The sequence below is a fragment of the Panthera onca genome, chromosome D3, assembly GCF_046562875.1.
Source record: "Panthera onca isolate mPanOnc1 chromosome D3, mPanOnc1 haplotype 2, whole genome shotgun sequence".
Classification (NCBI taxonomy): Eukaryota; Metazoa; Chordata; class Mammalia; order Carnivora; family Felidae; genus Panthera; species Panthera onca.
The window spans coordinates 52,239,694-52,267,287 of record NC_138350.1 but is presented as its reverse complement, the minus strand read 5'-3'; the positions used below and the strand labels follow the sequence as shown (position 1 = coordinate 52,267,287).

General features: G+C 36.9%; 2 protein-coding genes across 5 annotated transcripts in view; one reads left to right on the top strand and one right to left on the bottom strand.

The window, feature by feature from the left end:
- The window catches only part of DSG1 (desmoglein 1), a 42,174-nt gene extending 16,322 nt beyond the window's left edge, over positions 1-25,852 (bottom strand). The window contains exons 1-10 of the mRNA XM_060613514.3: positions 25,626-25,852; positions 16,130-16,165; positions 15,743-15,874; positions 14,161-14,316; positions 11,930-12,074; positions 9,904-10,070; positions 7,565-7,699; positions 7,074-7,259; positions 4,276-4,535; positions 2,816-2,955 (exon numbers count right to left, since the gene is read on the bottom strand). Coding sequence (XP_060469497.2) covers positions 2,816-2,955; positions 4,276-4,535; positions 7,074-7,259; positions 7,565-7,699; positions 9,904-10,070; positions 11,930-12,074; positions 14,161-14,316; positions 15,743-15,874; positions 16,130-16,165; positions 25,626-25,673 — 1,405 coding nt within the window. The 5' untranslated portion in view covers positions 25,674-25,852. The remainder of the gene's footprint in view (positions 1-2,815; positions 2,956-4,275; positions 4,536-7,073; positions 7,260-7,564; positions 7,700-9,903; positions 10,071-11,929; positions 12,075-14,160; positions 14,317-15,742; positions 15,875-16,129; positions 16,166-25,625) is intronic.
- DSC1 (desmocollin 1) overlaps positions 1-27,594 on the top strand; it is a 361,845-nt gene that overhangs the window by 159,194 nt on the left and 175,057 nt on the right. The window lies entirely within an intron of this gene.

Sequence of the window (27,594 nt, the reverse complement as noted above, 5' to 3'; positions counted from 1 at the left end):
CGGTAAACATGAATAGACACTTCTCTAAAGAAGACATCCGGATGGCCAACAGGCACATGAAAAGATGTTCAACGTCGCTCCTTATCAGGGAAATACAAATCAAAACCACACTCAGATACCACCTCACGCCAGTCAGAGTGGCCAAAATGAAGAAATCAGGAGACTATAGATGCTGGAGAGGATGTGGAGAAACAGGAACCCTCTTGCACTGTTGGTGGGAATGCAAATTGGTGCAGCCGCTCTGGAAAGCAGTGTGGAGGTTCCTCAGAAAATTAAAAATAGACCTACCCTATGACCCAGCAATAGCACTGCTAGGAATTTATCCAAGGGATACAGGAGTACTGATGCATAGGGGCACCTGTACCCCAATGTTTATAGCGGCACTCTCAACAATAGCCAAATTATGGAAAGAGCCTAAATGTCCATCAACTGATGAATGGATAAAGAAATTGTGGTTTATATACACAATGGAATACTACGTGGCAATGAGAAAAAATGAAATATGGCCTTTTGTAGCAACATGGATGGAACTGGAGAGTGTGATGCTAAGTGAAATAAGCCATACAGAGAAAGACAGATACCATATGGTTTCACTCTTATGTGGATCCTGAGAAACGTAACAGAAACCCATGGGGGAGGGGAAGGAAAAAAAAAAAAAAAAAAAAAGAGGTTAGAGTGGGAGAGAGCCAAAGCATTAGAGACTGTTAAAAACTGAGAACAAACTGAGGGTTGATGGGGGGTGGGAGGGAGGGCAGGGTGGGAGGGAGGGCAGGGTGGGTGATGGGTATTGAGGAGGGCACCTTTTGGGATGAGCACTGGGTGTTGTATGGAAACCAATTTGACAGTAAATTTCATATATTAAAAAAAAAATAAAAAAAAAATAAATAAAAAAAAAAAATAAAATCCTTCTTTGCTAGTTGAAAAAAAAAAAAAAACAAGTTTTATCTATAGATTAAATCAGCATTTCTATTTGTAATGTATATTTTTAAAACCACATTTATTTTTGGTGTGCCTGAGTGGCTCAGTCAGTTAAGAATCTGACTCTTGGGGTGGGGTGGGGGGTGGGGGGCGGCAGCGTGCCTGGGTGGCTCAGTCGGTTGAGCGTCTGACTTTGGCTCAGGTCATGATCTCGCAGTCCTAGAGTTCTAGTCTCACAACAGGCTCTGTGCTGACAGCTCAGAGCCTGGAGCTTGCTTCGGATTCTGTGTCTCCCTCTCTCTTTCTGCCCCTCCCCCGCTTGTGCTCTCTCTCTCTCTCTCTCTCTCTCTCTCTCTCTCTCTCAAAAATAAATAAACATTGGGGCGCCTGGGTGGCTCAGTCGGTTAAGCGTCCGACTTCAGCCAGGTCACGATCTCGCGGTCTGTGAGTTCGAGCCCCGCGTCAGGCTCTGGGCTGATGGCTCGGAGCCTGGAGCCTGTTTCCGATTCTGTGTCTCCCTCTCTCTCTGCCCCTCCCCCGTTCATGCTCTGTCTCTCTCTGTCCCAAAAATAAATAAAAAACGTTGAAAAAAAAAAATTAAAAAATAAATAAATAAATAAATAAACATTAAAAAAGTTAAAAAAAAAAAAGAATCCAACTCTTGGTCTTGGCTCAGGTCATGATATCAAAGTTCGTGGGTTCCAGACCCATGTAGAGCTCTGCACTCACAGCACAGAGCCTGCTTGGAATTCTCTTTCTCTCTCTTTCCCTCTGCCCCTCCCCTGCTCCTGCTCTCTCTCTGTCTCTCTCTCTCTCAAAATAAATAAATAAATAATTTTCTTAAAACTACATTTATTTTGACTAATTATGATAAAAAACCAGTATAATTTGGTAAATTTCTGAATTGTTGAAAGACTTTAAACTTATGGTTTCTTTTCAAAGTTTATTTATTTTAAGAGAGAGAGAGTGCACGCAACAGAGTGTACACAAACTCACAAGCAGGGGAGGGGCAGACAAAGGGGGAGAGAGAGAATCCCAAGCAGGCCCTAGGCTGTCATTGCTCAATCTCACAAACTATGAGATCATGACCTGAGCTGAGATCAAGAGGCAGACAGATGCTTAACCAACTGGGCCACCTTGTTGAATGACTTTAAAGACATGCTATTTCATTTGTTTTTAATCTGTAAAGCAAGTGGAAATTGTCAACCCCTGTCTAGGACAATCAAAAGAGACAAGAGAGAGAAAAGGGGAGAAATAGAAAGTCAAGAAGAGGAACTGAATTAGCAAATATTGCTTAGTGGAATTAGTCTCGGACTTCTCTCCTCTTGTGGCCAACCTAATTTTAATTCTGTTGGTTTGGCAAAGTAATATAAGCATGCTACTTCCAAATTGTTCACATGAAGTTGTATATCACCTTTCCAAAAAAATTATGTAAAGTCATGTCAACTTTTCTTTTGGACTAATTATTTGAAAGTAATTTAAGAATGCAAGTTAAAATTTTCATTTGAAATGAATAAGAACTAATATCTATTGAATGTCAGCACTTTTCTAAGTGCTTTACATGTTAATAATTCTTTTAATATCTCTAGATCCATAATGTTAGAGTCCCATTTTACAGAAGAAAAGACTGAGGAATAAATGGGTTAAGTAACTTCTTTAAAATCTTATTGCTACTAAGGGATGGTGAAAGATACCAATCCAGTCTCACTCCAGAGCTCATGGGCTTAGCCACTGAGTTACACTGTTTCTCATATTATTAAAAATTTGAATCTATAATAGCCAGTATGATTTTTCTGTTGGGAAAGGATTATTTCAAAATATAACAATTAAGATTTTAATATTTGAGTGTATATATAATTTCCTCTAGAAGGGAAAAAAAGTTAAGTTGATTTCTTACCATCTATAGATAGAATTGTTCCTTGGTATTTCCCCCCAAGCATTTTATATTGTTCCATGGTAACTGCATTTCTCAAAGTAATTATGCCTGTTCTTGAGTCAATATCAAGTAGGTTAGCAGGATTATTTCCCATTACATATCTGTATTTGAAGAAAACAGTACAAATTAATGTTAGCTATCTAAAAGAGAAACAGAGAGACAGAGATTTTGATTATAAAACACATATTTCAAGTCAGTAGTTATAACCCCTGGATATTATTTTTGATTATTAGAGACTTTATTTTTTATCAGGGAAGTGCCACCACATTCAGAAATAGAAAAGGTTTGGGGTGCCTGGGTGGCTCAGCTAGTTGAGCATCAAACTCTTGATTTTGGCTCGGGTCATGAACCCAGGGTGGTGTGAGATCAAGCCCCGAGTCAGGCTCCTTGCTGAGTGTGGAGCCTGTTTAAGATTCTCTCTCTCTCTCTCTCTCTCTCTCTCTCTCTCTCTCTCTCTCTCTCTTTCTCTCTCTTTTTCTTCCCCCCTGCTCTTCTCCCCCACTCTCTCTCTCTCTAAAAAAATTTTTTAAAAAATAAATAGGAAAGGTTTAAATTTAAGAAAAATAAATTGCTGGCAGCCATTTCTAATGGAATATCTCTTATGCCCACTTGGATGTCAGAATCATCTTTGATGCTCGAAGTCTCATTTTCATTTGGTTTTGGTAGCATCAGAACTATCCTGGAAGACCCAGATCCTGGAACTCCCTGGGCTGCTTCTAATTCTAAACTGTTCTCTTCCCTAAGAAGTTAAGTTACTTCTCCATCAGTTTGTGGTTTCATTTTCTCCCAATTTTTACTCCCCCTTCTCATATTCACAATGACTTTATAGGGCTTCTGTTGAATTTCCTTCTCATTTACATATTTGTTAAACATTGCGTAGATAACTCTGTCTCAGGCACTGTGAAACTCAAAGACTAGATGGGAGGGGATGGGGAGGGATGGTCCGCCCTCAATGAACTCACATCTGTGGAGTACAAAGAGAGTGTATCATTATTCAGTGCTGATTATAAAGTGAAGAGAGTAGCTGAAATGAGCTAACTAAATCTAATTGATTTCAGTCTGGGCAGATCTGCAATGGGAAAATCAGTCCATCAGATCTTCTGGGAGAATAACCATGATATGTGGTAATCAGCTAATTGGTCAATAAAATACATAAACACAGAAATGTCAAACTTCCAATATTTTCCACATTTTACACCTTTACTTTTTTTACATCTTACATTTGCACAATTTTTTATGTTTTCTTAAGTTAAAAGCTCTAAATTAAACAACAATTCAGTAGTTAGTACTTTTCATGATTGAATGACGGCTTCAAAAATAGAGAAAAGTATTTTAATTTGGATACTTAAAATTTCTAAAGAGAACACACTGTATTTAAGTTCAATATATGGTAAAAGTTATTTGGAGAATATCAGTCTTACCTAACAGTTGTTGAAGCTACACCTGTGTCAAGGTCAGTAGCTATAAAGTCTCCCACTTTATAATTTTGTCCCATGTTGCTAGTCACTACATATGTCTTTGAACCTGGACGGAACACTGCGCCTTCAATTACATTTAACACAGTCACAGAGATGGCGGTTGCTGTGAGTTTGTATTGAGACATAACTGAATGATGAAATTCAGCTTTATTTCTAACACCAATACTAAGTTGCAGATTCTTCATATCTTCATAATCTAGGGGCTAGAAATGACAGAGTGAAATAGTTTTACTATAAGAAAAAAACATTTTGGAAGAAAGGCAAATCCTTTGGTAATAGGCCAGAAAACTCTTACATCTCTTTCTTTAATTAAATATAAATACATATACATACATGCTCTATTCTTTCTTTAATTCAATACAAACACATGAAAATATAGCAAGAAAAAAATCCAATTGTCCTAGGTCCTTTGTCAAAACAGTTGGTAATATATGACATGAATTTTAATTATACATCAAGCAAATTAAAAACTTAAAATATATAGATGCATTTTGTCTTTTGTCTTTTGCATTTTGTAGCAAAAAGACAGTTTATGTTAGCTTCTTTCATTTCATTTTTCTCAAAAAGTAGATCTAGGGGCACTCGGGTGGCTGAGTTGGTTAAGTGTTCAACTCTTGATTTCAGCTCAGGTCATGATCACATGGTTTGTGGAATTGAGCCCTGCGAACCCCACATGGGGCTCTGCTGTGACTTCACAGAGTCTGCTTGGGATTCTCTCTCCCCCTTTCTTTGCCCCTCTCCTTCTTATGCATACATACTCTCTCTCTCAAAAATAAACATTTTTTTTTAAAGTAGCCTTATTTATTACAAAGTATGGACCAAATATATAGTGCATTCAATCATTTCACTTTTTACCCATAAAGTACTATTTAGAAGAAATTTTACTTCTGTAAATGTGACTTCTTTCAATAAGTCTAGTAATCAGAGTATAAAAATAATAAAAATCCTTATTTTCTTCAGTATATTCTGGAAAAAATTTATTTCATATTATAAAATAATCAAGTAGTCATTTTCATTATGAAAGTTGGTGTCAATTCACCACTTATGAAATTCACAAACAACTATGCATTATGCCCATAAGTTCCAAGTGTATTTTTCTAAATTTTCATGTGAGAGTAATTTAGATGACCATCGATTCATACATCAAACTCTCCACTTAGTACATTTTTTTGAATTTGTTTAATGTTTATTTATTTTTGAGAGAGAGAGAGAGAGAGAGAGAGAGAGAGAATGAGTGGGGGAGGGGCAGAGAGAGAGGGAGGCACAGAATCTGAAAGAGGCTCCAGGTTCTGAGCTGTCAGCACAGCCTGACATGGGGCTCAAACTAGGGAACAGTGAGATCATGACTTAGGCTGAAGTGGGATGCTTAGCCAACTGAGCCACCCAGGCACCCCTCCATTTAGTACAATTTTTGATCCTTGCTATAATGTTGGCTTCATTTGTAATTCCAAGAAAGTCTATAATATCATGTATACGTATATATTACACATAATTATAATAAAGGAATTAATATAGGATGTCATGCCTGGAAGAAAAATCAACATTATTCCTATTTTATGGGTAGAGATATTGAAGATAAATAGACTAATTTTTAAAAGTAATGTAGTTATTTGGGATGAAAAAGATTAGGACTCATTTTCCCCAGTATGGAATCCTATATAGAACAGAGGAGACAATATGAACTTATAGCTAGAGAAACCTATGTTTGAATGTCAGCCGTACCACTTACTAGCTATCAGAACTCGAACAGGTTACATACTGTCTCTGAACCTCAGTGTATTTATCTGCAATATGGGCATATAACCTAATTTGCAGGGATGCTGTGAGGAATAAACTAAAACATCTGCATCCTACGTCAGGAAATAGAAGCTATAGGCATAGTGACACTTTATGAAGACATGAGATAAATGATCACACATTCTTATGGGGACAGAATTCTTAGAAGTCTGTTTCCCAGGACTATTCTGAAAGAAGGAAATAGTTTTAAAAATGACTATGTTTTGCCATAAAGAATGCATGCAATCCATCTTCTAGCACAGGCTGAAACCTTCACTATCAGCTCCCCAGGAGTCACATTCTCTTTTTCTCACATCTTAGAGGAAATTCTACCTCTGGCACATGTGGTGGGTCATCAATGTAGGGGGGACATAGGAGAATTCTGTTGACTTGGACCAAATCTTTGTTGCTTGGACCAAATCTCTAGCATATTTGTGTTCATAATAAGCCTTGGTCAGCAGCCACAGGGAGATGGGACTGTGATAATTCTATAATGACAGTAATTTAATTTTAATTTTATAAAAACACACTGGAGAACTAAACTTTTAATTACATGATAAATATTCTTAGTGCATATTAATTAATGTACATTATTGACACAGACACATTTTTAGAAGGCCATGTTCAATCTGCTTAAAAATATTCTTCAAAGGTCTGAAACTGAACCTTAAGGGTTACTCATACTTTGTTGTGAGTGTACAATAAGATTCATTTTTAGAATTCTCTTAATTTATATGATCTGTGAAGGCATAGTGTATTAATAGAAGAGACTGTCAAGTTCAAGTTTAATGCCTGGCTTCATAAAGTGATGTAAGCGGAAAAATGGTAAAAAAGCTCTATGTCATATATCATTTTAAAACACTGTATTTTATTCTTTTACTCAATTTTGTGAGATGTTAACATTTTAAGATTAACATTTTGAAAAAGACTAAAAAACTAAATTATTTAGGGTAATTATACCATACCTTAACAACCTTTAAAATTCCCACATTTGTTCTTTCATTCATTTCTATGTCAAACCAACCTCCTTCATTTCCAGAGATAAAGAAAATGACTGCTATCCAGTTAGCTGAGTACTCTTCGTCCAAGTCAATTACTCTAATCTGGGCCAAATTTGAATGCAGAGCATTTTCTTCAATACTAACAGAATACTGAAAGAAGAAGGAAAAAAAAAATTTAACACCAACTGTGTGAGTGAGAGAAGAACTATACCAGATTTTCAGAGAATGTTTACGGTCATTCATTATTTAGAAAAGAGATCTGTGTTTATAGTCTCATGCTTCGTTGTCCAAATACACATATTTTGCCCAGGTATTATGTACACAAACACAAGACAATGTACGTGTTTGTTTACATTTGGGTTTTATGTGACTAAAACTATCACGTGTCCCTATGAATAGAATCATTTGAACAAATTTTAGAATTAAAGTTATTAATTCCAAGGACAAACACTTACTGAAGACTGTTCCAAGTACGGGATGTTATCATTAACGTCAAGGATTTTAATGTTGCATTCACACTCTGCTGACATGCCATCTGCCCCACCGTCTCGGTCTGAGCCTCTCACAGCAAGGGAATACTGGCTGTATTGCTAAAAGCACGCATATCAAAACACATTACAAAACATATCACAGTTGATCTAGACAGTCCTGATTCTGCCTCATGCAAAGTTCTTTTAGAATGTTAGTTCAGCGTAAATCTATGATTAAGACAGGGTAACAGAGAATATTGAAAATCCGCAGATCTCAATGAATCAATATAGCAGTTGGTTCTTTCTTTCTTTCTTTCTTTCTTTCTTTCTTTCTTTCTTTCTTTCTTTTTTTCTTATCTTTGAGACAGAGAGAGACAGAGCATGAGCAGGGGAGGGGCAGAGAGAGAGGGAGACACAGAATCTGAAGCAGGCTCCAGGCTCTGAGCTGTCAGCACAGAGCCCGACGCGGGGCTCGAACTCAAGGACTGTGAGATCATGACCTGAGCCGAAGTCAGACACTCAACTGACTGAGCCACCCAGGCGCCCCAAGCAGTTGGTACTTCTATTTCCAGCAATGCTTATCCAGCGTCATTTAAAAGAAACAACACTTTTAAAGGCCTCATTCCTTATTATATGTCCAGGGTTGAAAAAGTTTATAAAGTGACCAAAAGTTTATAAAATGACCAAAATGGTCAGGAGGAGAGAGATTAAGGTTTACCAAGAATTAATGGCATGAAAATTCCAAACCGTAAATACTCAGCCATGGAATGTGCAAGAAGAATAAAGACATAAGAAATGATTTGCATTTCTGGGAGGTGGGAGTGGTAGGTGGAAGCAGTGGCGTTATTGATGATCCGTCTTCTTGATTCTACTCAATGGTGCTTAAATTTTTACAAGCTAGAAAAAATCATGAAGCCTTTTCCAGACACATGCATACACACATCCTCATTCAAGACTGTGGATATCATTTTATAGGATTCATAGTTAGAGACATCATGAGGGCTCTCCGTGGTCTCTACGTTAAAAATATCTGCTCTGGTGGCCTGCCAGTGACTGCAGAGTTCCTTTAATATTTAGGGCTCTTCACCACTAAAAGTCTTGTGACAAGAAAGGAATTCCATTGGGCTCTTTAAGGAAGTTTAAGAGAGAAAATGTTAATAGTTAATTTCTTCTGATGGTTGTTTTCAAACAAGTGAAAAAGGAGATACAGGTGACTTAGGAACTGATAGTTTTGGGATCATTAAACAGTGTGAAAATAATCTCATTTATCCTAAATGTAGGAGTCATTAATAGGGGAATCATCATTTCAAAATAACTATAATAATTAAACTAAAATTTAATTAACTATCCATTCAAAAATAAAACTTCTTCATTTATATCCCCCAAATACATACAGACCTGGTAAATCCTATCAATATTTTTTAAAAGATGAAAATGTTGATACTTTTATATTAAATAATGGGACCACATGGCATTAATAGATTCTAACTTGATTCTAACTTGCTAACAATCACTAATTATTTTCTTATTTGTAGATGAGGAGGTTGGTCTGGATGTTACTCAATTCCTTTCCATCATACTGATTCTGTGATTCATTTCCCAAAGTAATCAGTGGTCTGTCAGTAGGTGAGATATAGGAAGGAAAAAGAAGAGTTCTGTTGTCAGATGAGCTTAGGATATTCTGGGCTAAAAGAAAGATAAACAAGTTTCTTAGCTTGTAGGAATTCTTAGAGCTTCTACCATGTTCATGCACTGTGACTCGCCAAGATGGGGGATGTAATAGCAACTGTTTCTTAAATCTATTTCATTATAGAACACATTAAAAAAATAGAGCTTTTAGGGGTGCCTGGATGACTCAGTCGATTAAGCATCTGACTTTGGCTCAGGTCATGATTTCGCAGTTTGTGAGTTCGAGCCCCGTGTCAGGCTTCGTGCTGACAGCTCAGAGCCTGGAGCCTGCTTTGGATTCTGTGTCTCCCTCTCTCTCTGCCCCTCCCCCACTCATGCTCTGTCCCTCAAAAATAAATAAACATTAAAAAATAGAAAAAAATAGAGACTTTGCCTCTGCCTTATGGATATTCTCATGTGCTTTCAGAATCTAGTTGTCTTAAATTGAGGTAATTCTTAGGTAGGATTGAATGAAAAGTGACAGTTTAAAATGTATTTGCGGAATTCTCATTTTTTTCATTTTGAAGATATTTGTTATACCATTACCATTACGAGAAAATTTAAACATATTGCTTTCTTTTTCTTTCTTAGATACTCTTGCTTTTAGAGTCACTTCCTTGGAAACTAACAAACCAATCAAAGAAAAAGAATATTACCTCTCTGTCTAGAAAATTATTCATTGTTCGAATTTCTCCAGTGTTTCTATTGATAATAAACATTGGTGAATCAGAAGGTTCCTGTCTTATGATCTTGAAGGCTATTTTTGAGTTCAAATTATTTGGTTCATCTGCATCAGTAGCATTGAGTCTCATCACCAGTGTATCTAGAAATCAAGAAAAATTGGTTGGAAATGGACAGTTTGCATTTTTGTTATAATACAGTATATTGCTTTTTTAACAAGTGTTAAAGTTGGTTGGTCCGTATAAGGTATGCTCTACCATTTTCCCTGTCTACTTCAACAGCTTAGCTCCTTTCTAAACTTTTGCCTATACAAAAAGATCACATTTTCCCAGGAACTTACACATTTCTGACAGTTAGAAAACAAAGATATGTTTTATTCTGTGTTTCCTTTTCATGTTTTAGTATTATCCTTTTTTTAAAGCCTACTGTGGTGAAACAAATGATATCAAGGCCAGACCAAATTTTTCCCAACTATAGAACTTACTAGCTATATAATCTTGGCTTCAGTGTCCACCCCTACAAATGGGGAAGATAATAGTACTGTGTTCATTGAGCTCATGAGAGAATTAAACAGTTTAATGAGAAAAAATTATAGGAAGTTCCCATTGGCTGAGTTCTGTTTTGCATGGTCCTTAGTGAAGCGGTTAGGTAACAAATAGGTTTAAAGAGATGCTTAACTACATACTTTGTCTTATCCCTTATCTTTTCCGTGAATCTTATAAACAGTTTTGATGAAGGACACTAGAGAAGGAAAAGCTGCCAGTGTTCATGAGCTAGAATTCTTCTTTACATTCAGTCTTTTTTAGCACAAGTGCCTTGTCTGTAAACACAAATGCAAGAGATATCTCCCTTCTCACTGTGTGCACACACACGCACTTGCCTCTCAAGAATGGTACTAAGGAAAACAAACAGTGGATTTCTATTCCATTTTTCTTTTCTATATTGTGTGAATTTTTACAGCAAACATTTTTAGAGTGATATTTTACAAGGGATACCTATTCAAAGTATACGTTTAGTATTTTAATAAATAAAAGTACGCTGTAAGGATTTTTGGAATTTATAGTAAATTATACCACTCAAAGATCAAAAGTAACTATGGTGAGTTGAAGTTTTGAATTTAAATGAGAAATCATCACTGCTGTTTTAAATATATTTAGGACAATCTTCCCTGGTGTGCTAGACAGTTAGTTTTCCCAAGTGACTCAATATTTGGCAGTTAAAATGTTGCCATTTACAGTAATCCATGAGGAGGACATTATACCTTCAGATAGTCAAAACTCTTACAAATAAATGCTCTACCAAGTTTATAGGTTTTCTGGTGCCCCGTAACTAACCACTTGGGACCATCAGCTTTCACTATGCATGAAGGGGCCAAACAAGGTTAAGGTTATAGTACATTCCAAATACATAAAATAAGTAATTTGAGTAAAAAGCAAGGAAAACCTATATTTATGACATCATATATAAAAAGGGAAAACAAGTTTTGCTTTGTGTTTATTTACTGTCAACAAAAACTCTTGAAGATTGTGGTCACAAAATAGATGGCCTGGAAGTGATTTCTACTAACGACTTGAAAGTAGGTTAACAAAAAAAAAAAAAAAAGGCAGCATGAACAGAAATGGATGAGATTTGCCCTTCAGAACAGCTGGGCTGGGAGGCTAAATTCTCCCAGTGCCCTTGCCACCACCGTACAAAGTACTTTTGGGATTTCTCCCGAGGGGTCTACAACTGAGCTGGTGCGCGTGAGTTACATGAGAAGACCCTTCTCATTTCTTTGGAGTTGTTTCTTGTGTGTGCCAGATTGGAGCTACTTCCATAGTTAAAGGGAAGCCATTATGGAGACTTCTCGTGCTTTTCTGTTCTGGTTGCTTTTCTATACTTAATCTTTTACATTCATGATGACGTAGTACCTTCACATAGGTTGGCCTCTCGTTGCTTGGCTGTGAAGAGTGATCTGGAAGTCAGTATATTCTTGTTTACTTCATAAAATGAATTACTTACTTGCATTAGAATTTTCTTCTATTTGTCCCAGAAAAGTAGACATAGAAAATACTGGAGGGTTGTCATTTATATCCAAAACCCTGACTCTGAGCTCGAGAGGCCTCTCTAAATCTTGACCCATGGAATTCAGAGCCCGGCAATAGATCTAGGGGAGAAGATAAGAATAATTATTTGGTGCAACAGATACTTATTAAGTTTTTATTTTGTTTGGACACTATGCTAGGTGTTGTGGGTAACCAAAAAAAAAAAAAAAAAAAAATAAGACCTATTATTTGCTACAGAAGGTAGATGCAAGCAGTACTTAGAATCAATAAGGGGAGGCAAACACAAACTCAAAATACCATTTGAGAAAAGGTAACATGATAAGTTATTTAGAAGAAGATTTAACATACTGTAACATTATAGGGGGATGTAATTATTGAGAGAGATCTTGAAGGAGAATTTCAGCAAGTGGAACTGGGAATTGGCAAGATGTTCCAAGCAAAGGGTTTTATGTGAGGAAAGAAGCAGAGTAATGAAAATGCATTATTTGAAATTAGGAGTCAGGGCTATTGGAGGATGGGGTAAAGGAGGCATCAAAGAAAGGGAGTATTTGGTAAGCTTAAGTGGTGACTATGTGGGTGTCTGTATTATTATTGTAGCTGCTGTTATTGTTATTATTCATATATGAAGTGTACATAAGTATAATGGATGCTATTTTACCCATGTGGTATATCATATAAAAATGCATTGTGCTTCAAGAAAAGCTAATAGGTTGGCATGGTGACTCAGAGGTTTTGTGAGTAAACATTGTCAGAGGTAAGGCAGGAGTATAGATTTGGAATAGAAGGCTAAGGAATTGAAGTAGCCTAAGGAGTACAAACAGGCAGTGTGACTGAAAGCACAAACATCCATTACTATTTGAAGGTGTTTGGGCACATGGGTTGATGGGGATTTTTTCATGTTTATTTATTTATTTTGAGAGAGAGACAGAGTGCGAGGGAGCATGAGTGGGGGAGGGGCAGACAGAGGGAGAGAGAGAATCCCAAGCAGTCTCAGAACTGACAGCACAGAGCCCCTTGTGGGTCTCGATCTCACAAGCCGTGAGATCATGACCTGAGCAGAAATCAAGTTGGACCCCAGGCACCCCTGGATTGAAGGGGCTTTAACCGAGTGAGCTTACAAGACCAAGGAAGGTTTTCTTTATTTCCTTTTCATTTTAAGTATTAACAAGTGTTGATCATGATGATAAATGGACATGGAAGCAGCCAATGGAGAAAGCAGAAGAGAGATGAAAACAAAGTTGATAGAATAAGGTTCTTGAAGAAACATAATTATGGAACAATGGATATCTTGGGGATAAACTCTGGGGAAAAAGCAGAAAATTAATTTTATTTTTGGATTTAATGCAGAACATTTCTGAGCTGGGGGAGAGAGAATTAATTGTGGGAATGTTTGACAGAAGGCTTCACACTTTTTAGCGAAGTTGGTCATCAGGTCAGCTGCTTAAAGTGCAAATGAAGCTGAGGGTTTGGACTTTTGTCCCAGCCACTCTCAAGAATGGAAGTGTGATTCAGTTAAGGATGGATTAGAGTATTTCCAAAGCACGTTCTGAGCTCAGGTGAGACTGAGCAATGTGAATTTATAATAAAGTATGTTTATTCAGAAAAGGCTCCCTTAGTAACTCAAAAATAATCTCTCAGGATTGGAGTTAAAGAGAAGCAATTATTCTCAACTGAATTAAAGAAAAAGAAATAAGGGGGCACCTGGGTGGCTCGGTCAGTTAAGCGTCTGACTCAGGCTCAGGTCATGATCTCATGGTTTGTGAGTTCAATTCCGCGTCGGGCTCTGTGCTGACAGCCCAGAGCCTGGAGCCTGCTTCGGATTCTGTGTCTCCCTCTCTCTCTGTCCCTCCCCTGCTCTCATTCTGTCTTGCTCTCTCTCAAGAATAAATAAAAATATTAAAAAAATATTTAAAAAAAAGGAGTAAGAGTTAGGTACTTGCCCTCCCAAACAAATATTCTAGCTTGCCACTGGAGACAGACCAGAGGCTAACATTTTTGGTAAGGCATTTTATAAAGGCATTTCTCCTAATCTTACTTTGGTTCTGTTGGGTCATGAGATGCTCATGAATTGAGACAATCAAAAATGTCTCATATTGGGATTCCTGAAATCAAATCAAATGATCTGAGCTTAAGGTATTCCAAAAATAATTTGAGCCTGAACATATGTATTACATGGAGCCCACTTACAATGAAAAAAGGGGTGACCTCTCGATCAACTATGGATGTTATATTAATTTCACCAGTTTTTTGATTAATAATGAAGATTCCATAAGGTGGCTGATCAATTCCTACTCCAGAGATGCGGTATGTAACTTGCTGGTTTGCAGCACAATCTGAGTGAATCTGCAGAGAGAGCACAGGTGAAAATATTACAGAGAGCAAATAGAAAGTGTTATGTTTGATAAACAACAGCCATCTTTCCCAAGAACTATTCAATGTGAGTACCTGTTTTCTTTTGGGAAATGCTGGAAATAGATATTTTTCTAGTTATAGCTGTAGTATTTTCCATAATAACTGGCAGTGTAATAAAAGAAATTCAATTCCATTTCTACCAAATAAGAAAATAATAAAATATCACCTTAATAAATGCAGGACTATGCAGTCACCATTCATTCATTCATTCATTCATTCAACATTTACAATTGTCTGTGTTATTTTCAGGTTCTGTGCTAGCACTGGCTCTAGAGTAGGGAACTCCTTGCCCTCTCAAGGAGTTTAGCAATGTTGTCATCATATAACTTTGGTCTCCTGATTCAAAATGTTTTTTAAATGTAAAGTTTCAGAAGAGAATTTGAAGTAGATTTATGTAGGTAACAAGAGTTATCTGACGCTTTGTAGAAGTTCTTAATTCTGAAAATGGGGAGGATGTGATATCAGAAAAGTAAGGAGATCATCCCAAATAAATGACTTGTAGAAACTGGGATTCTTTCTTTGAAATAAAATATTATAGGACTCTATGCAACTCTAACTGGGGAGTCTGTATATCTATCTGAATGTGTGTATATTTGTATATGTGTTTATGTATGTATATATATTTTTGTCTGTGAATCTGTGTGTGGGGATGTATTTATGAGTGTGTGTGTGTGTGTGTGTCTTTGTACAAAGGAAGATATACAAGAGAATATGAAAGAGAGTGCATTGTGAATTCTTACTTAAAAAGCCAAAAGTAGGTATTCAATTCTAATCAATCAAGGCAGAAAGAATACACATTGAAATAGTCCCTCTGAGTATGCTGAGTGTTAAATTCATTATTTAAATCACTATATTTTTGGGGGCGCATTGTGGCTCAGTCAGTTAAGTGACTGATTTTGGCTCAGGTCATGATCTCATGGTTCATGGGTTTAAACCCCATTTGGGACTCTGTGCTTACAACTCAGAGCCTGGAGTCTGCTTCCGATTCTGTGTCTCCCTCTCTCTCTGCCCCACCCCTGCTCGTGCTCTGTCTCTCTCTGCCTCTCAAAATAAATAAAAAATGTTAAAAAAAAATTTAAATCACTATATTTTTCTACCTAGAATTTGGGTAACATATGGTCACTTGTATTTATTTTACCAATGAGGTTAGTCAATGTTTGTTTACCCATGTGCCTAAATTTCTTAATTTATCCTTTTAGTGGTTCATTTTTCATAATCTAAGTGACTATAATTCTGTTTTGTGTTATAACTTCTTGGTGATTTATACTCATAAAATATTTAAAAGGCATTTTCTTTTGAGCTTTAACCACCCCATCCATTCTGACTTTCGATTCTATGCTTTGGGGTGGATACTTACTTTGGCAATTGGGTTCCTCTTTGAATTGTCTTCACCTTCACGACAGGCTGCAGCGAACTTGATCCATTCACGTTTTTGCCTCCTGATTGAATGCCACTTGATGGTGCCATTTTTGGTGTTGTAATCTCTTACCTTGAATGGGCAGGATAAAGTAGTAGTATCTATTAACTTTTATTCAGAATTCTCACTCCACTGAAGGTTTTGGAGGAGAGGGTATTGTAATGTCAGAGAGGATGTTTAATTGGGAAAAATTTTTGATAATCTATTAATTTTAGCATAACATTCATTTTACTTATACGGATGAATTTTCTTTGGAAAATATGTTGTGACTCCCAAACCATTTTCTCAATTTTTAATTTGGAAAAAAATAGATTTGCTGTATATTACCTGGATTCGAAATTCACTGTTAACTTCCACCACCACCTATAAGAAAACAATATAATCACAACAGTTAATTTTTAATTAAGTGCTTTATAATTCATGTTATCCAATCATTTAAAAAAATCAAACAAGTCTTGTGAGTCATTAGAATTATTTTATCATTCTGGATAGCAGATGGATCTTTCTTAACTCTCAGGTCTCGTGATGATACTGTGGATTCCTTTTCATTTTGTTTTTACTTTTCGGTTATGCTTTTCTTCTTTTTAATTTCTTTTATTTTTTAACCTCTTTTTCATTCTTCACCTACGCAGATACTCATTATCATATGAGCTAGGACATTGAACCCAGGAGGAGTGAGCATTGGAAATTTAGGCTTTCTTAGTAAATCTTGTGCCTGAAAAGCTAGAGATACTCTAATGCTGTTCAGTGATATTCAACAGTAAGGTATGATACTTAAACTTTTGACTATAGTTTCAGGATCTGACTAGTCATAGATGGAATAGAAAAAAAAAATGTTTTGGAGTGAAGAAAGGATATGAAACAGGAAGTATCTGAAAAGTTTCAGAATATTTGCTCCTTCACATTCTAATCCTAAATGGGAGATTTTCAAGTGTTTTTATTTTTATTTATTTTTTATTTTTTAAAAAATCTTTATTTATTTTTGGGAGAGACAGAGAGAGAGAGAGAGAGAGAGAGAGCGCATGAGCAGGGGAGGGGCAGAGAGAGAGGGAGACAGAGAATCTGAAGCGGGCTCCAGGCTCTGAGTTGTCAGCACAGAGCCCAACGTGGGGCTCGAACTCACAGACAGTGAGATCATGACCTGAGCCAAGGAAGCTTAACCGACTGAGCCACCCAGGTGCCCCTCAAGTGTTTTTGAAAGTCTTAAGATGGTATATTTGCTTTGAGATATGAGAATAAATAGGCCTACGATAAAAGCAAAGAATTTCTTTCCTCTGTAAAATGAGTTCCTGTTTGATGTTTCATGCTAACACTGAAAAAAAAAAAAAAAAAAAAGTGATATAAATGCATCCTCCCATAGCAAGAAGAAATTGCAGGCATTTAAGGACAAATTAGTGGGTAGCAGTTTCCATTAGTCTCTTCTTCAGATTTAAGTAATTTCCCTGTCCAACAAACAACTACTTAGGCAGAGCTCTGCCTCGTTTTGGCTCTGGCCTCAATCGTTACATATGATTTGTAAGTGAAAGATCAGGATAATTTAAATTACTTTTCTCTAAAACCCTAAAACATTTCTAAAAAGACAGACACTTATATGTTAAGTTTAATATATCAATATACTTGGGGCGTCTGGGTGGCTCCGTCGGTTAAGCATCCGACTTCGGCTCAGGTCATGATCTCGCGGTCTGTGAGTTCGAGCCCCGCGTCAGGCTCTGTGCTGACAGCTCAGAGCCTGGAGCCTGTTTCAGATTCTGTGTCTCCCTCTCTCTCTGACCCTCCCCCGTTCATGCTGTCTCTCCCTGTCTCAAAAATAAATAAATGTTAAAAAAATATCAATATACTTAAGACATAGTAAAATACCTATCTAAAAACTTAGTGTATTTGAAGGCTAGTTGCATTTATTAAGTTTTAACTTGCACTTAGAATCATTAAAGTTGGTGTAAACCCTTGTGTTTATTTCTCTCTAAATAAGAAATTTTCAACTTCTATTTCAATTTTTTCAGAATTGCAAAGTATGAAAATTATTATTATGATTAGATTTCATCTGTATCATTGATAAAAGAAATTATAGCTGCATTATAATATACTAATAGTAGTAATTTTAAAATATAGTAAATTACTTTTTATAGTTTCAGTCTCACCACTAGATAAAAATAAAATTTTTCTTTCTAAGTACCTGTTGTTAAAAATTATTATAAATGATACTTCAGGAAAATATGTATTTTTTGGTTAATAAGAGTAGTGTAAAGAGATAATTTTTTTATAGGACTGATATATTCATTGTGTATCTTTAATGTTGATTATTATTATCACTGTTACAATTCACTGAATGGTGACTAATTACTAGACAACATATTTAGAGAAATCCATGCATTCAATCTTCAGAAATACATGTGGTCAGTGCTATAATTTAATTATCTCTATTTTACAGGTGAGGAAATTGAGTTTTGGACATTAATTTATGGCTAAATACCCTCCACAACAATTCAGCGTAAATTTGTGCTTGAGGTGTGGGTTTTACAATAAAATATAAGATAGCCTGTTCCAACTAAATTACTAAATACAACATACTGCAACGAATTGACGTTACAACTTTGAGAAGTCAAAACATTCTGATTTTAATCTAATCTCATATTAGCCTTATGATTAGGAATATTTATGTATAATAATAAAAATAATAATAGTGATTCTGGGCAGAAAAAAGTAGATGTCCCAAATGGTTTGGACAAGTAACTGAAAAGTTAGTATAGAGTCCCTCGCGGGTGCAGAATTAAGATGATGTTACTTTTTGCTACCTGTGAACTCATGGGCACTCTCTCATTTGTGGGTGTGGAATGGGGGTGTGGAGATGCCTTATTTGTCTATTTGGAAGCTGTTTCTTCATAGCTACAGAAGTGTGTAGGCATCTGTTATCTGTCTTGCACTTCCCTGACCACACTGCAGTGTCAGAGCCTACTGTTTGTTTTGGAGAACTATGCCAGATGACTAACAAACCTTCCAGCTTTATGAAGCTGGGTCATTCTTTTTCCCATGAGAGGCAATTTAGGCAGAAGACCAAGTAAGTTTCACCATAGTGTCAGCCTCTCAATTGAATCAGTAATTAAAAACTGCCAAGTCTGCTTAAAAATATGTTGTGTTGACATAGCCTTATTGTCTTTTGCTCAGTGTCTAGAATAAATGCTGAAACGAAGTCACTACTGGATGTTCAAAGGCAAAATAATGAGATAAAAAGAGCACTTGGTAGAGTCAGAACGCTTTCAATGTACTTCCCAAATTCTCTAAGCCTTAGTTTTCTCATTTTCAAAATGACAGGGGTAGACTAAATTATATATGGTTACCTTTCCAGTTCTAACACTAAATCTCTGTGTGCAGTTGGAAAATATCAAAGTTTTTTGATCACGGAAAAGGCATGATAAAATTGTGGGTTTAAAAGATTACTCTGACCACAGGTGGTGGCAAGAGACAGGATTATAGGCCACAAGCAGTGGAGTGTTCCACATCAAATCAGGCCAGAGATGAGGAAGAGCCGAAGCCGAATAGGAGCAGTGGCAGTGGTAACGGACCAGAAAGATCAAGAGAGAGATTCCACATGGTTGAATTTGACAAGGTCTGAGAGTCAAGAGAAGGAAGAAGCTGAAATGATGGCCATTAAAAAAAAAATTTTTTTTTAACATTTATTTATTTTAAGAGACAGAGAGAGGCAGAGCATGAGCAGGGGAGGGGGAGAGAGAGAGAGAGATACAGAATCTGAAGCAGGCTCCAGGCTCTGAGCTGTTTGTTAGCACAGAGCCTGACACGGGGCTCGAACTCACGAACTGCAAGACCATGGCCTGAGCTGAAGTCGGACACTCAACTGACAGAGCCACCAGGCGCCGCCCCTCCACCCAAATGATGGCCATTTTAAACCAAGAGATGAGGGGCAAGGCAGTTGCAGAATTGATCAGGTTAGAATACATTGATTTTGAGATGCTAGAGAAATGGTCGGGTGAAGGTGCTTAGCAATTTGATATACGTATCAGCACCATGAACAGTAGTTCAGGCCACATACACAGATTTGAGGGACATCTGCTTGGGTAGGGCAGTTTAAATCATGGGAGAATTTGAAGACCCAAAAGAGGAAATACAACAAAGAAACAGCCTGTGGCTGAGCGTGAAACTAGGGGAATTCCTACATTGATGGAATAGGGAACAGTGACAGAAACAAGTGACAAAGAAAAAGAGAAGAGAAATAGCCAAAGAAATGGGAAGAAAATATAATGCAGTGTCACAGATGTCAAAGGAAGAGAGAAATGAAGGAGAGATCGGATGTGAACAAGTGTCAGGTGGCATAAAAGACTTGAGCAAAGTGAATCCTGAGAATGCCTGTGACCTTCAGGAGAATCCTTCCGGCTGGATGGAACAGGTCCCTCCTGACTGAAAGGATTAGGGAATAAGATGGAGGGGAAGAGAACGTAAAGATGGCCACTTTCCTGGGTGATTTGTTTATAAAAGGAAACAAAAATGGTATCATAGAATTAGATGTGGTGTCCAAGGAAATATTCTGGGAGAGGGAGAAATGGATTTTTGAAGGTGAAGAAAATAGATTTTGATTTGAGAGAGAGGTTCAAAAAGAAATTAGTTGGTAGAAGTGTAATGGAGAGAGCAGGAGGGAATAGGCAAAAAAAAAGGGCTCTGAACGCAGACGAAGGAAGAGACGAAGGAAGAGAAAAGATCAGAGATTAAAATCAATAGACTATGAGAGGAAGTTGAAGAAAATCGTCTGATTGATCTAGACCTTGTCCATACAGTAAGGATAAGGTGGTTTTCTGTCAGAGTACTTTGGATTCCTAAATAAATTGGAAATATGTGCTGTGGAGGCTAGTGAAGGAAATTCACTTAGAAATGAATACATTTTTAGTTTTCTTCTTTTGATAGTGAGGTTTACATTTCTTTGCAAATAATAAAATGGTCTTGAAAGTATTAAGTGATTTCTACAAGGAAACCTCTCATATATAATAATTGGGAGGTTGTCTTCCATAGCCACTTGTTAGTCATTAAGCATGAACTGCTAATGTATCGGATAACTGTATATTACATCCCAAGGATGAACCTGAGACAAAGCTAAAATATAATAATTTGCTTCTTTCAATAAACCTCCTCTTGTGTCTTTGTATTACTATCAGTTTGGAGTTCACAACACCTTCATAGGTTGATTTCTCTTATTTGTTCATTGGTTTATTTATTTATTTGATAGATTTGTATCAAATGTGTATTATGGGGATCCAAGGCTGGATTAAGTCTTTTAAAGGGCATAAGCTCTAAAAATACGATAGTAAACTTTAGGTGAAATGTAAAGTAAATGTAATAAAACACCATAGAACTAAGTGTTGGGGGAAATTCAACCTGATTGTTTCCATGTTTAATTTCTTGATTTTTTTGGAATGTGTAGGGAAAGAAAAATATCAATTATCCCACAAATGCCTTTGGATGCTCTTGCTTTGTGTAATTGAACATCTATTGAGCAATCTTGCATTATGGTGCAAGGGCATTATGAAGGATCCAAAAGTAAATCAGACACAGAATCTGCCCTCAAATAACTTACAGTCAAGTAGTTTTATGAGCAACAGACAACCATTATTTTGTGGAGATGTGGTTTTTCATTAGGCAAGTATAAAAGGTTGCACCCTATTCTCATAGACCAATTGAGAATATAAATCAGCAGCCAATGGCACTTAAACTAATTCAACCTGCCTAAATCCATTAAAGGAATTTGCATAGCAAGCGTAACCAACAAGAGTGGCCTGTCCCAGCACTCTGCAAGGGCGTTCCCTCACTGATGGAAGCATAATAAATAACTACAGTGATGAGCATACTTTCTGCCTTTTCGTTAGGCAATGCGTGTTTGGACATGGGAATACTCAGCACCAATGTCCTTGAAGAATGTAGAGTGGACAGAGTTATCAGAAACTAAGTACTCTGGGTATACACAAGAGTGTTTTTTTCTATATTCATAAGACTTATTAAATAGGTGAATCTTGTCCCTTGCGGGCCAAACCTTCAAATTTATTGAGACAGCATTCTCGGTGCTTCAGGTTCTTCTGTTACCTAAATCAGGCATGGCAAAATGTTTATCCTCTTTGGCAACTCAAACTAATTAAATGATGATAAACTTGCAGTCCCTGTTTTCACAAAGGTGCAAGAAGACTCTGATCCTAAATCCACAGTCAAGAACACTGTGTAAATGGAAATTATTTTCCTTAAATAGAATTTGTAAATCTTACTGAGCAGGTGAACAGAAATATTTCCATTTTCTATAAAATATTTTACTGATGTACAATTATCCATAATATATATCACTGTAAATCACTATATGCACAAGAAAGCATGAAGAATCCTCTCTTTTGCTTGTCTTCTGTTTGGTCTGTACTAGTTTGTTAATCCTTCTCTTGCTTTATGCATCAGTGAACACAATTACGGGAATTGAAGATGTCCAGTTCAAATAAGTTGATGAACTATGTAATAAAATATGTATTGTTTTCTGTGTATTTTAGCCTGTGCTGAGAAATACTCTGAAAAACTCCTGCTTATATTCCAAATGATTTCAGCTAAGTTCAAATTGTGGAGCAGGGTTATCAGGTGGTCAGAGGTTTTCTTTTGAAAGGAAATAGTAACCATGGAAAGAGCAGCAGCCAGGCTGGTATTATAAGCTGTGCAAATTGGGTTATTCTTGGTAATTGATAAAGATAGGCTTATTTGTTCTTTGAGTGTGAGTTGCAGAAGTTTTGCCTCTATAGAATTTGACGCCTTGAGATTTGTATTGATTTGTGTTGACTAATTGAATCTGGCAAAGTTGCAAGTAATTTTCAGAAATCATTAGAACTATAGAAAGTCTACTGGTTCTATTTTACTTTCCTACAGTGGCCCTGCCATACATTTTCTTATTGTCACAACCATTCACAGAGATCTCTTGTATTTGGTACATAGGCAACATTGTTCTCTAGCCTAGAATATATTCCATATACCTCCTCCTCCCCCCCCCCCCCCAATGCACTAACTTCATGGAAACAGAAAAGAAAGAACAATAAATGAGGGGTCAATAGCATTTCTTTGGCTTGCAGAATGTTAACAGGTATAAGCCATTGCCTGTCTAGGCGGCTTGTCTAAATAATGGAATAGTGGTGTGGCAGTCTTGCTTGTTGTAAGAGCAGATTCTTCAGCTTTCTTCTCCCTGATGTAACCCACTAATCTGAACAAGGTCTAAAAGGTATATTAAACAGACTACGCAAAATACACATAAACAGATGGTTGCTCAGCTCACAAATGGATTTGCATTAAATATATTGCCTGTTTAAATGTCTTAAAGGTTTTGGGGCACCTGGGTGGCTCAGTCGGTTAAGCGTCCAACTTTGGCTTGGGTCCTGATCTCTGTTTGTGAGTTCGAGTCCTGCATTGCGCTTTGTACTGACAGCTCAGAGCCTGGAGCCTGCTTTGGATTCTGTCTCCCTCTCGCTCTGCCCCTCCCCCACTCATAGTCTGTCTCTCTCAAAAATAAATAAACATTAAAAAATGTCTTAAAGCTTTTTAAAATTGCCTAAGTATGCTCTCTACTGTAGATTTTTACTTATTCTAGACTTTGAATGGAGAAGAATAAAGACTTCACATAGATTTTTTTCCTTTTTTTTTTTTTTTTCTTTTTTTTTTCTGGTGAGAGCATACATTCATAGTGAGGCTAGCCATAAGCTAAGTAGAAGAATTTGCTATCAAGGTAGTTAATTTTCAGGGGAAAACAAAAGTATTTTGTAACAGAAATAGATTATATAACTACAAAGGATATTTATCCAGATCATCTGGTAAAATCTGCCGTAAGAATAAATTATGATTTTTCAAACCCTAGAAAGCAAAATGTTTTACCAGAAAAGTTACAATAACAGGAAAAAGAAATGTTTTAATTCATTATGCAGTAAGTTCTTTGAGAAATACATCTCATAAGACAAATGAGAAATTTGTGACTGATTCCAAGGTAAAATATAGCAACAAACAAACAATCCACAAAGAAAAAACCAAAACTTTCCAAATTCAGAAAATAAAGCACAAATGTCCAGAAACGTCTCTACAAAGAAGAAAGGTCAATGAGGATACATGATTTTGATAAAATGATACATTTTACTGAAGAATGACTAATTAGACAATGACTGTTTAAAGGAGTTTCATAGGATGTAATTAATTAGAAATAATCATAAAAATAAAGAAATAAGGTATATTATGCATTAAATGAAAGCACATAAGCATCTGAATAAACTAATCAAATTAAACTGTAATAGGTCTTAATGGATCAGATTTAAATGAAATTAAAAATAAAAATATTTGAGGGGCACCTGAGTGGATCAGTCAGTTAAGCATTTTAGTTCGGCTCAGGTCATGATCTCGGAGTTCATGAGTTTGAGCCCCACATTGGGCTCTGTGCTGATAGCTCAGAGCCTGGAGCCTGTTTCGGATTCTGTGCCTCCCTCTCTCTCTCTGCCCCTCCCCCACTCACGCTGTCTCTCAAAAATGAATAGTCGCCAGCAAAAATTTAAAAATAAACAAAAAATAAAAACATTTGATTACTCGGCAATACACAGATGCTCCTATACAAGTGCTCATTAATCCTTACTCATCCCAAATTATATTAACTGATCCTAAAAATCCATTAAAAATTCCATGGAATAGGGCTAGTCTTCTAAAGGCAGCTTGGAACTAAAGCTACCAGCTTATTGATGCTTATTCGTAACAAATCCACTGCTATGACCACTTTTACTTAATAAACTGAATTCAGACCAACCAGCATGTTTGAATCAAAGGTCTGACCTGTTATTGTAGAAACCCAACAATCCAGTTCAAAACTTAAGCAAGTAGAAACAAATATGACCCACAGGACTATATGCTGCCAAATTGGAGGGTGATTTGCCTGGCACTTGCCTCTTTGGATAACATTAACCTTCCTGTGAGAAAGACTCTGATATTAAAATTCCCAACAGAAGTGAAATTTGATGCAGCAACTCAGTGTTATCTTTATTATCTCTAAAAAGAGAAAATTAATGACGTGTGAAGGAGACGGTGATAAAACATCTCATTACATTTGTCTGACCATCAAACACAACTTTCATATCAGTCATTGCTGATTTTCCAGTAGTAAGAACCAGTATCATAATAATTATACTCACTCCTTAATTATAGCCATTCCTTCACTTATTATATCATTTACAAATCTCCCAGATTGTCATGGTTTTTGACATTAAAAAATGTTTTAAATAAATCATAGCTTAGCAGTGTGGGGCTTTTGATATTAGTGTTATGAATCCCAAACATATCTGGAACCAATGAGACAGTTTGGATTGTGAGGCCAGTCGCAAATTGCTATGCTTTTTAATTTATATGTATCCCATTTTTATAGTGAATTTGCCAGCAGAGTTACCCAAAGAATGGAAAAATGTTTTGGGTAAAAATCAGGACACACCTGTGATATTAGTTTAAGAGCCCCCCTGCAAAAAGGAATTTGAACAACCAAATGCTATCGAGCAGCAATAAGACCTCCCCAAAGTCAGTATTTTCCCGGCATGACTTAGCACTGACTTCAGTATCAGAGATGTGATAGGGTGAGTTGACACTGATGCATTAATATGCTCGAGTCTTCAATTAAGGAGAGAAACACTATTTAAACATCTAGTTCATAAAATCACCTTGTCATTAACATAAACTTTTAATGGGTTTAGGTTAGAAATAACACTAAATAACACTTTCTAAAAAAGTTCTCACTTGTTCACAATGAGCATGATTATGAGGGTTTTTTTTAACAGAATCCACTTACCAGAAAAATGAACAGCACTGCAGCTGTTCTAACAAAGTGCCAGTCCATTGCAGCTGGGTTCTCTTACATCCAAGACCAAGGGAGTTTTGTTTGTTCTTCTCTGTTCTTTTTCTTTCCCCCACTCAGCTGGTGTCTGATTAAAATAATTTCTCAGTAGATGTTCTTACATGCAGGCTTTGAGGTGTTTCTGCCTTCTCTGGGAGAAGAACTGAAGGTACGTATAACCAGTCTAGATCCCCACCCTAAAAACTTGGGCTGGTCTCACTGAAATGCTTGACAAGATCATCATTGCTCCCAGGTAAAAGCTTAGGGACACACCCTTCTTCCAGTTGAAAGGCAGCTCTCTGTGGGGCTGGAAGATTCACTTCTTTAATGAAGGCTTTCAGTGTCAAGCATCTAAAATGATCAGACGTATGGAGAGTTATACACTTGATAGGGGCTTTCCCTGTGCTTTATTTATAAGCTGCTTAAGCTTCTCTCTTAAACAGGCAAGTGTAGTCTGGATGCTGATATTATTCAAAAAGGATTATCTGGTTCAGACTAATAATAGTAAGAACCTTCAGGTCAGAGTCAAAAATCATAAACTTTCCATTTCAGTGGATGTTAGAAAATATTCAGTCATTTTTTTAAGTTATTGTAAAAGAAACAGAAAATTTGCTGATGTTAAACAGTGAGGATTTTTTTAAAAAGTGTTAATCCAAACAAGCAAAACTATGATACTTACTGTTATAAGGTCCTCTGCATATGTCACAGTTCCCTTTAAGCAGACAGCTGGAGTCCAGGAAGCCTCTCTTTTCTCTCTAACCGAGTGTCTTCTCTCCTCAAGTACTTTTCCCTTTTTAAGGTTCTGCCCTTATCAAATGTAGCAAAACAAAATTTAAAATATCTCTAAGCCAGATTAAATGTAAAAATCAAGACCACCAATTAAAATCTTGTCAATAGTTTTACAAATGAAGATCACTGCCTGAAATGCTAATGAAAATCCAGAGAGAGCTGCTCTGCAGGTGAGGTGGGTGAAAAGTCAATGACGAGTCCCAAGCACAGAGCCAAGAATCTGGATAGCGAGCCAATTAGAACATGGGGAATACACTGAAGAAATGGCTGCCCACACATGCAAATGGGAGACTGAAGGCAGCCCTGGAATTTATGAAAATAGTGACTCTCACAGGGCAACACTGAAAGTGTTCTTGGGTTATGCTCTCTTCACCTGGCAGCGTATAGTATACATATCGTGAGTGGTGGGAAATCTTGAAATGGCAGTGTGGAACAAGAGATCCAGCTGAGAAGATGTTGATTATGGTCAAAAAGACACAAAGCATATCTCAGAAAGAGAGGATATCTCTGAGGGTCCGAGGCTCTACCAAATGCAGTCATTTCATTACAGATGTGTGGCAAAGAAGGTCCCTCAATGGTGGTTTGAAATTTCATGCCATTCCTCATGGAGCTTTAGAGAGAAGGAAATGCAATGCCTGTATGTAGTTTCAGTGAATAAGAATGCTAATGATAAGAATTGATCGTTATGAATAAATGAAATAAGAGGAATAGTCTCAGGCCAAATTTCTCTTAGGGGAGTAAGATAGAATGTGAGTGTTGACCTATGACTTAGTCTGAGCAAGATATTAGTAGTAGGATTGTATGACTGTGAATGACTGAAAACTCACTGAGCACCAGAGATGAGAGGATCTTCTCTTTCACCTTTTCAGTGGCAAGTGAATGTTTTATCCACCTTGAATTTTGGGCATGGTGCTAGGCTATGCACAGGCCCTCTTCATCCAGTGAATGCCCTTTCCCCTGGCCCAACCCTGGCTCCACCCCTAACTCAAAGCCCTACTCCCAGAGTCCCAGGCACCTAGAGCCTTTGTTGGCAGCGATCTCTCCAGCAGCTCTCTGGAGAGGAGGTGTGACAGAACCTTAATGTTGCAGAGCAGTGGCTCTCCTGATTGTCCCATGAGAACGAGTGACATTAAGC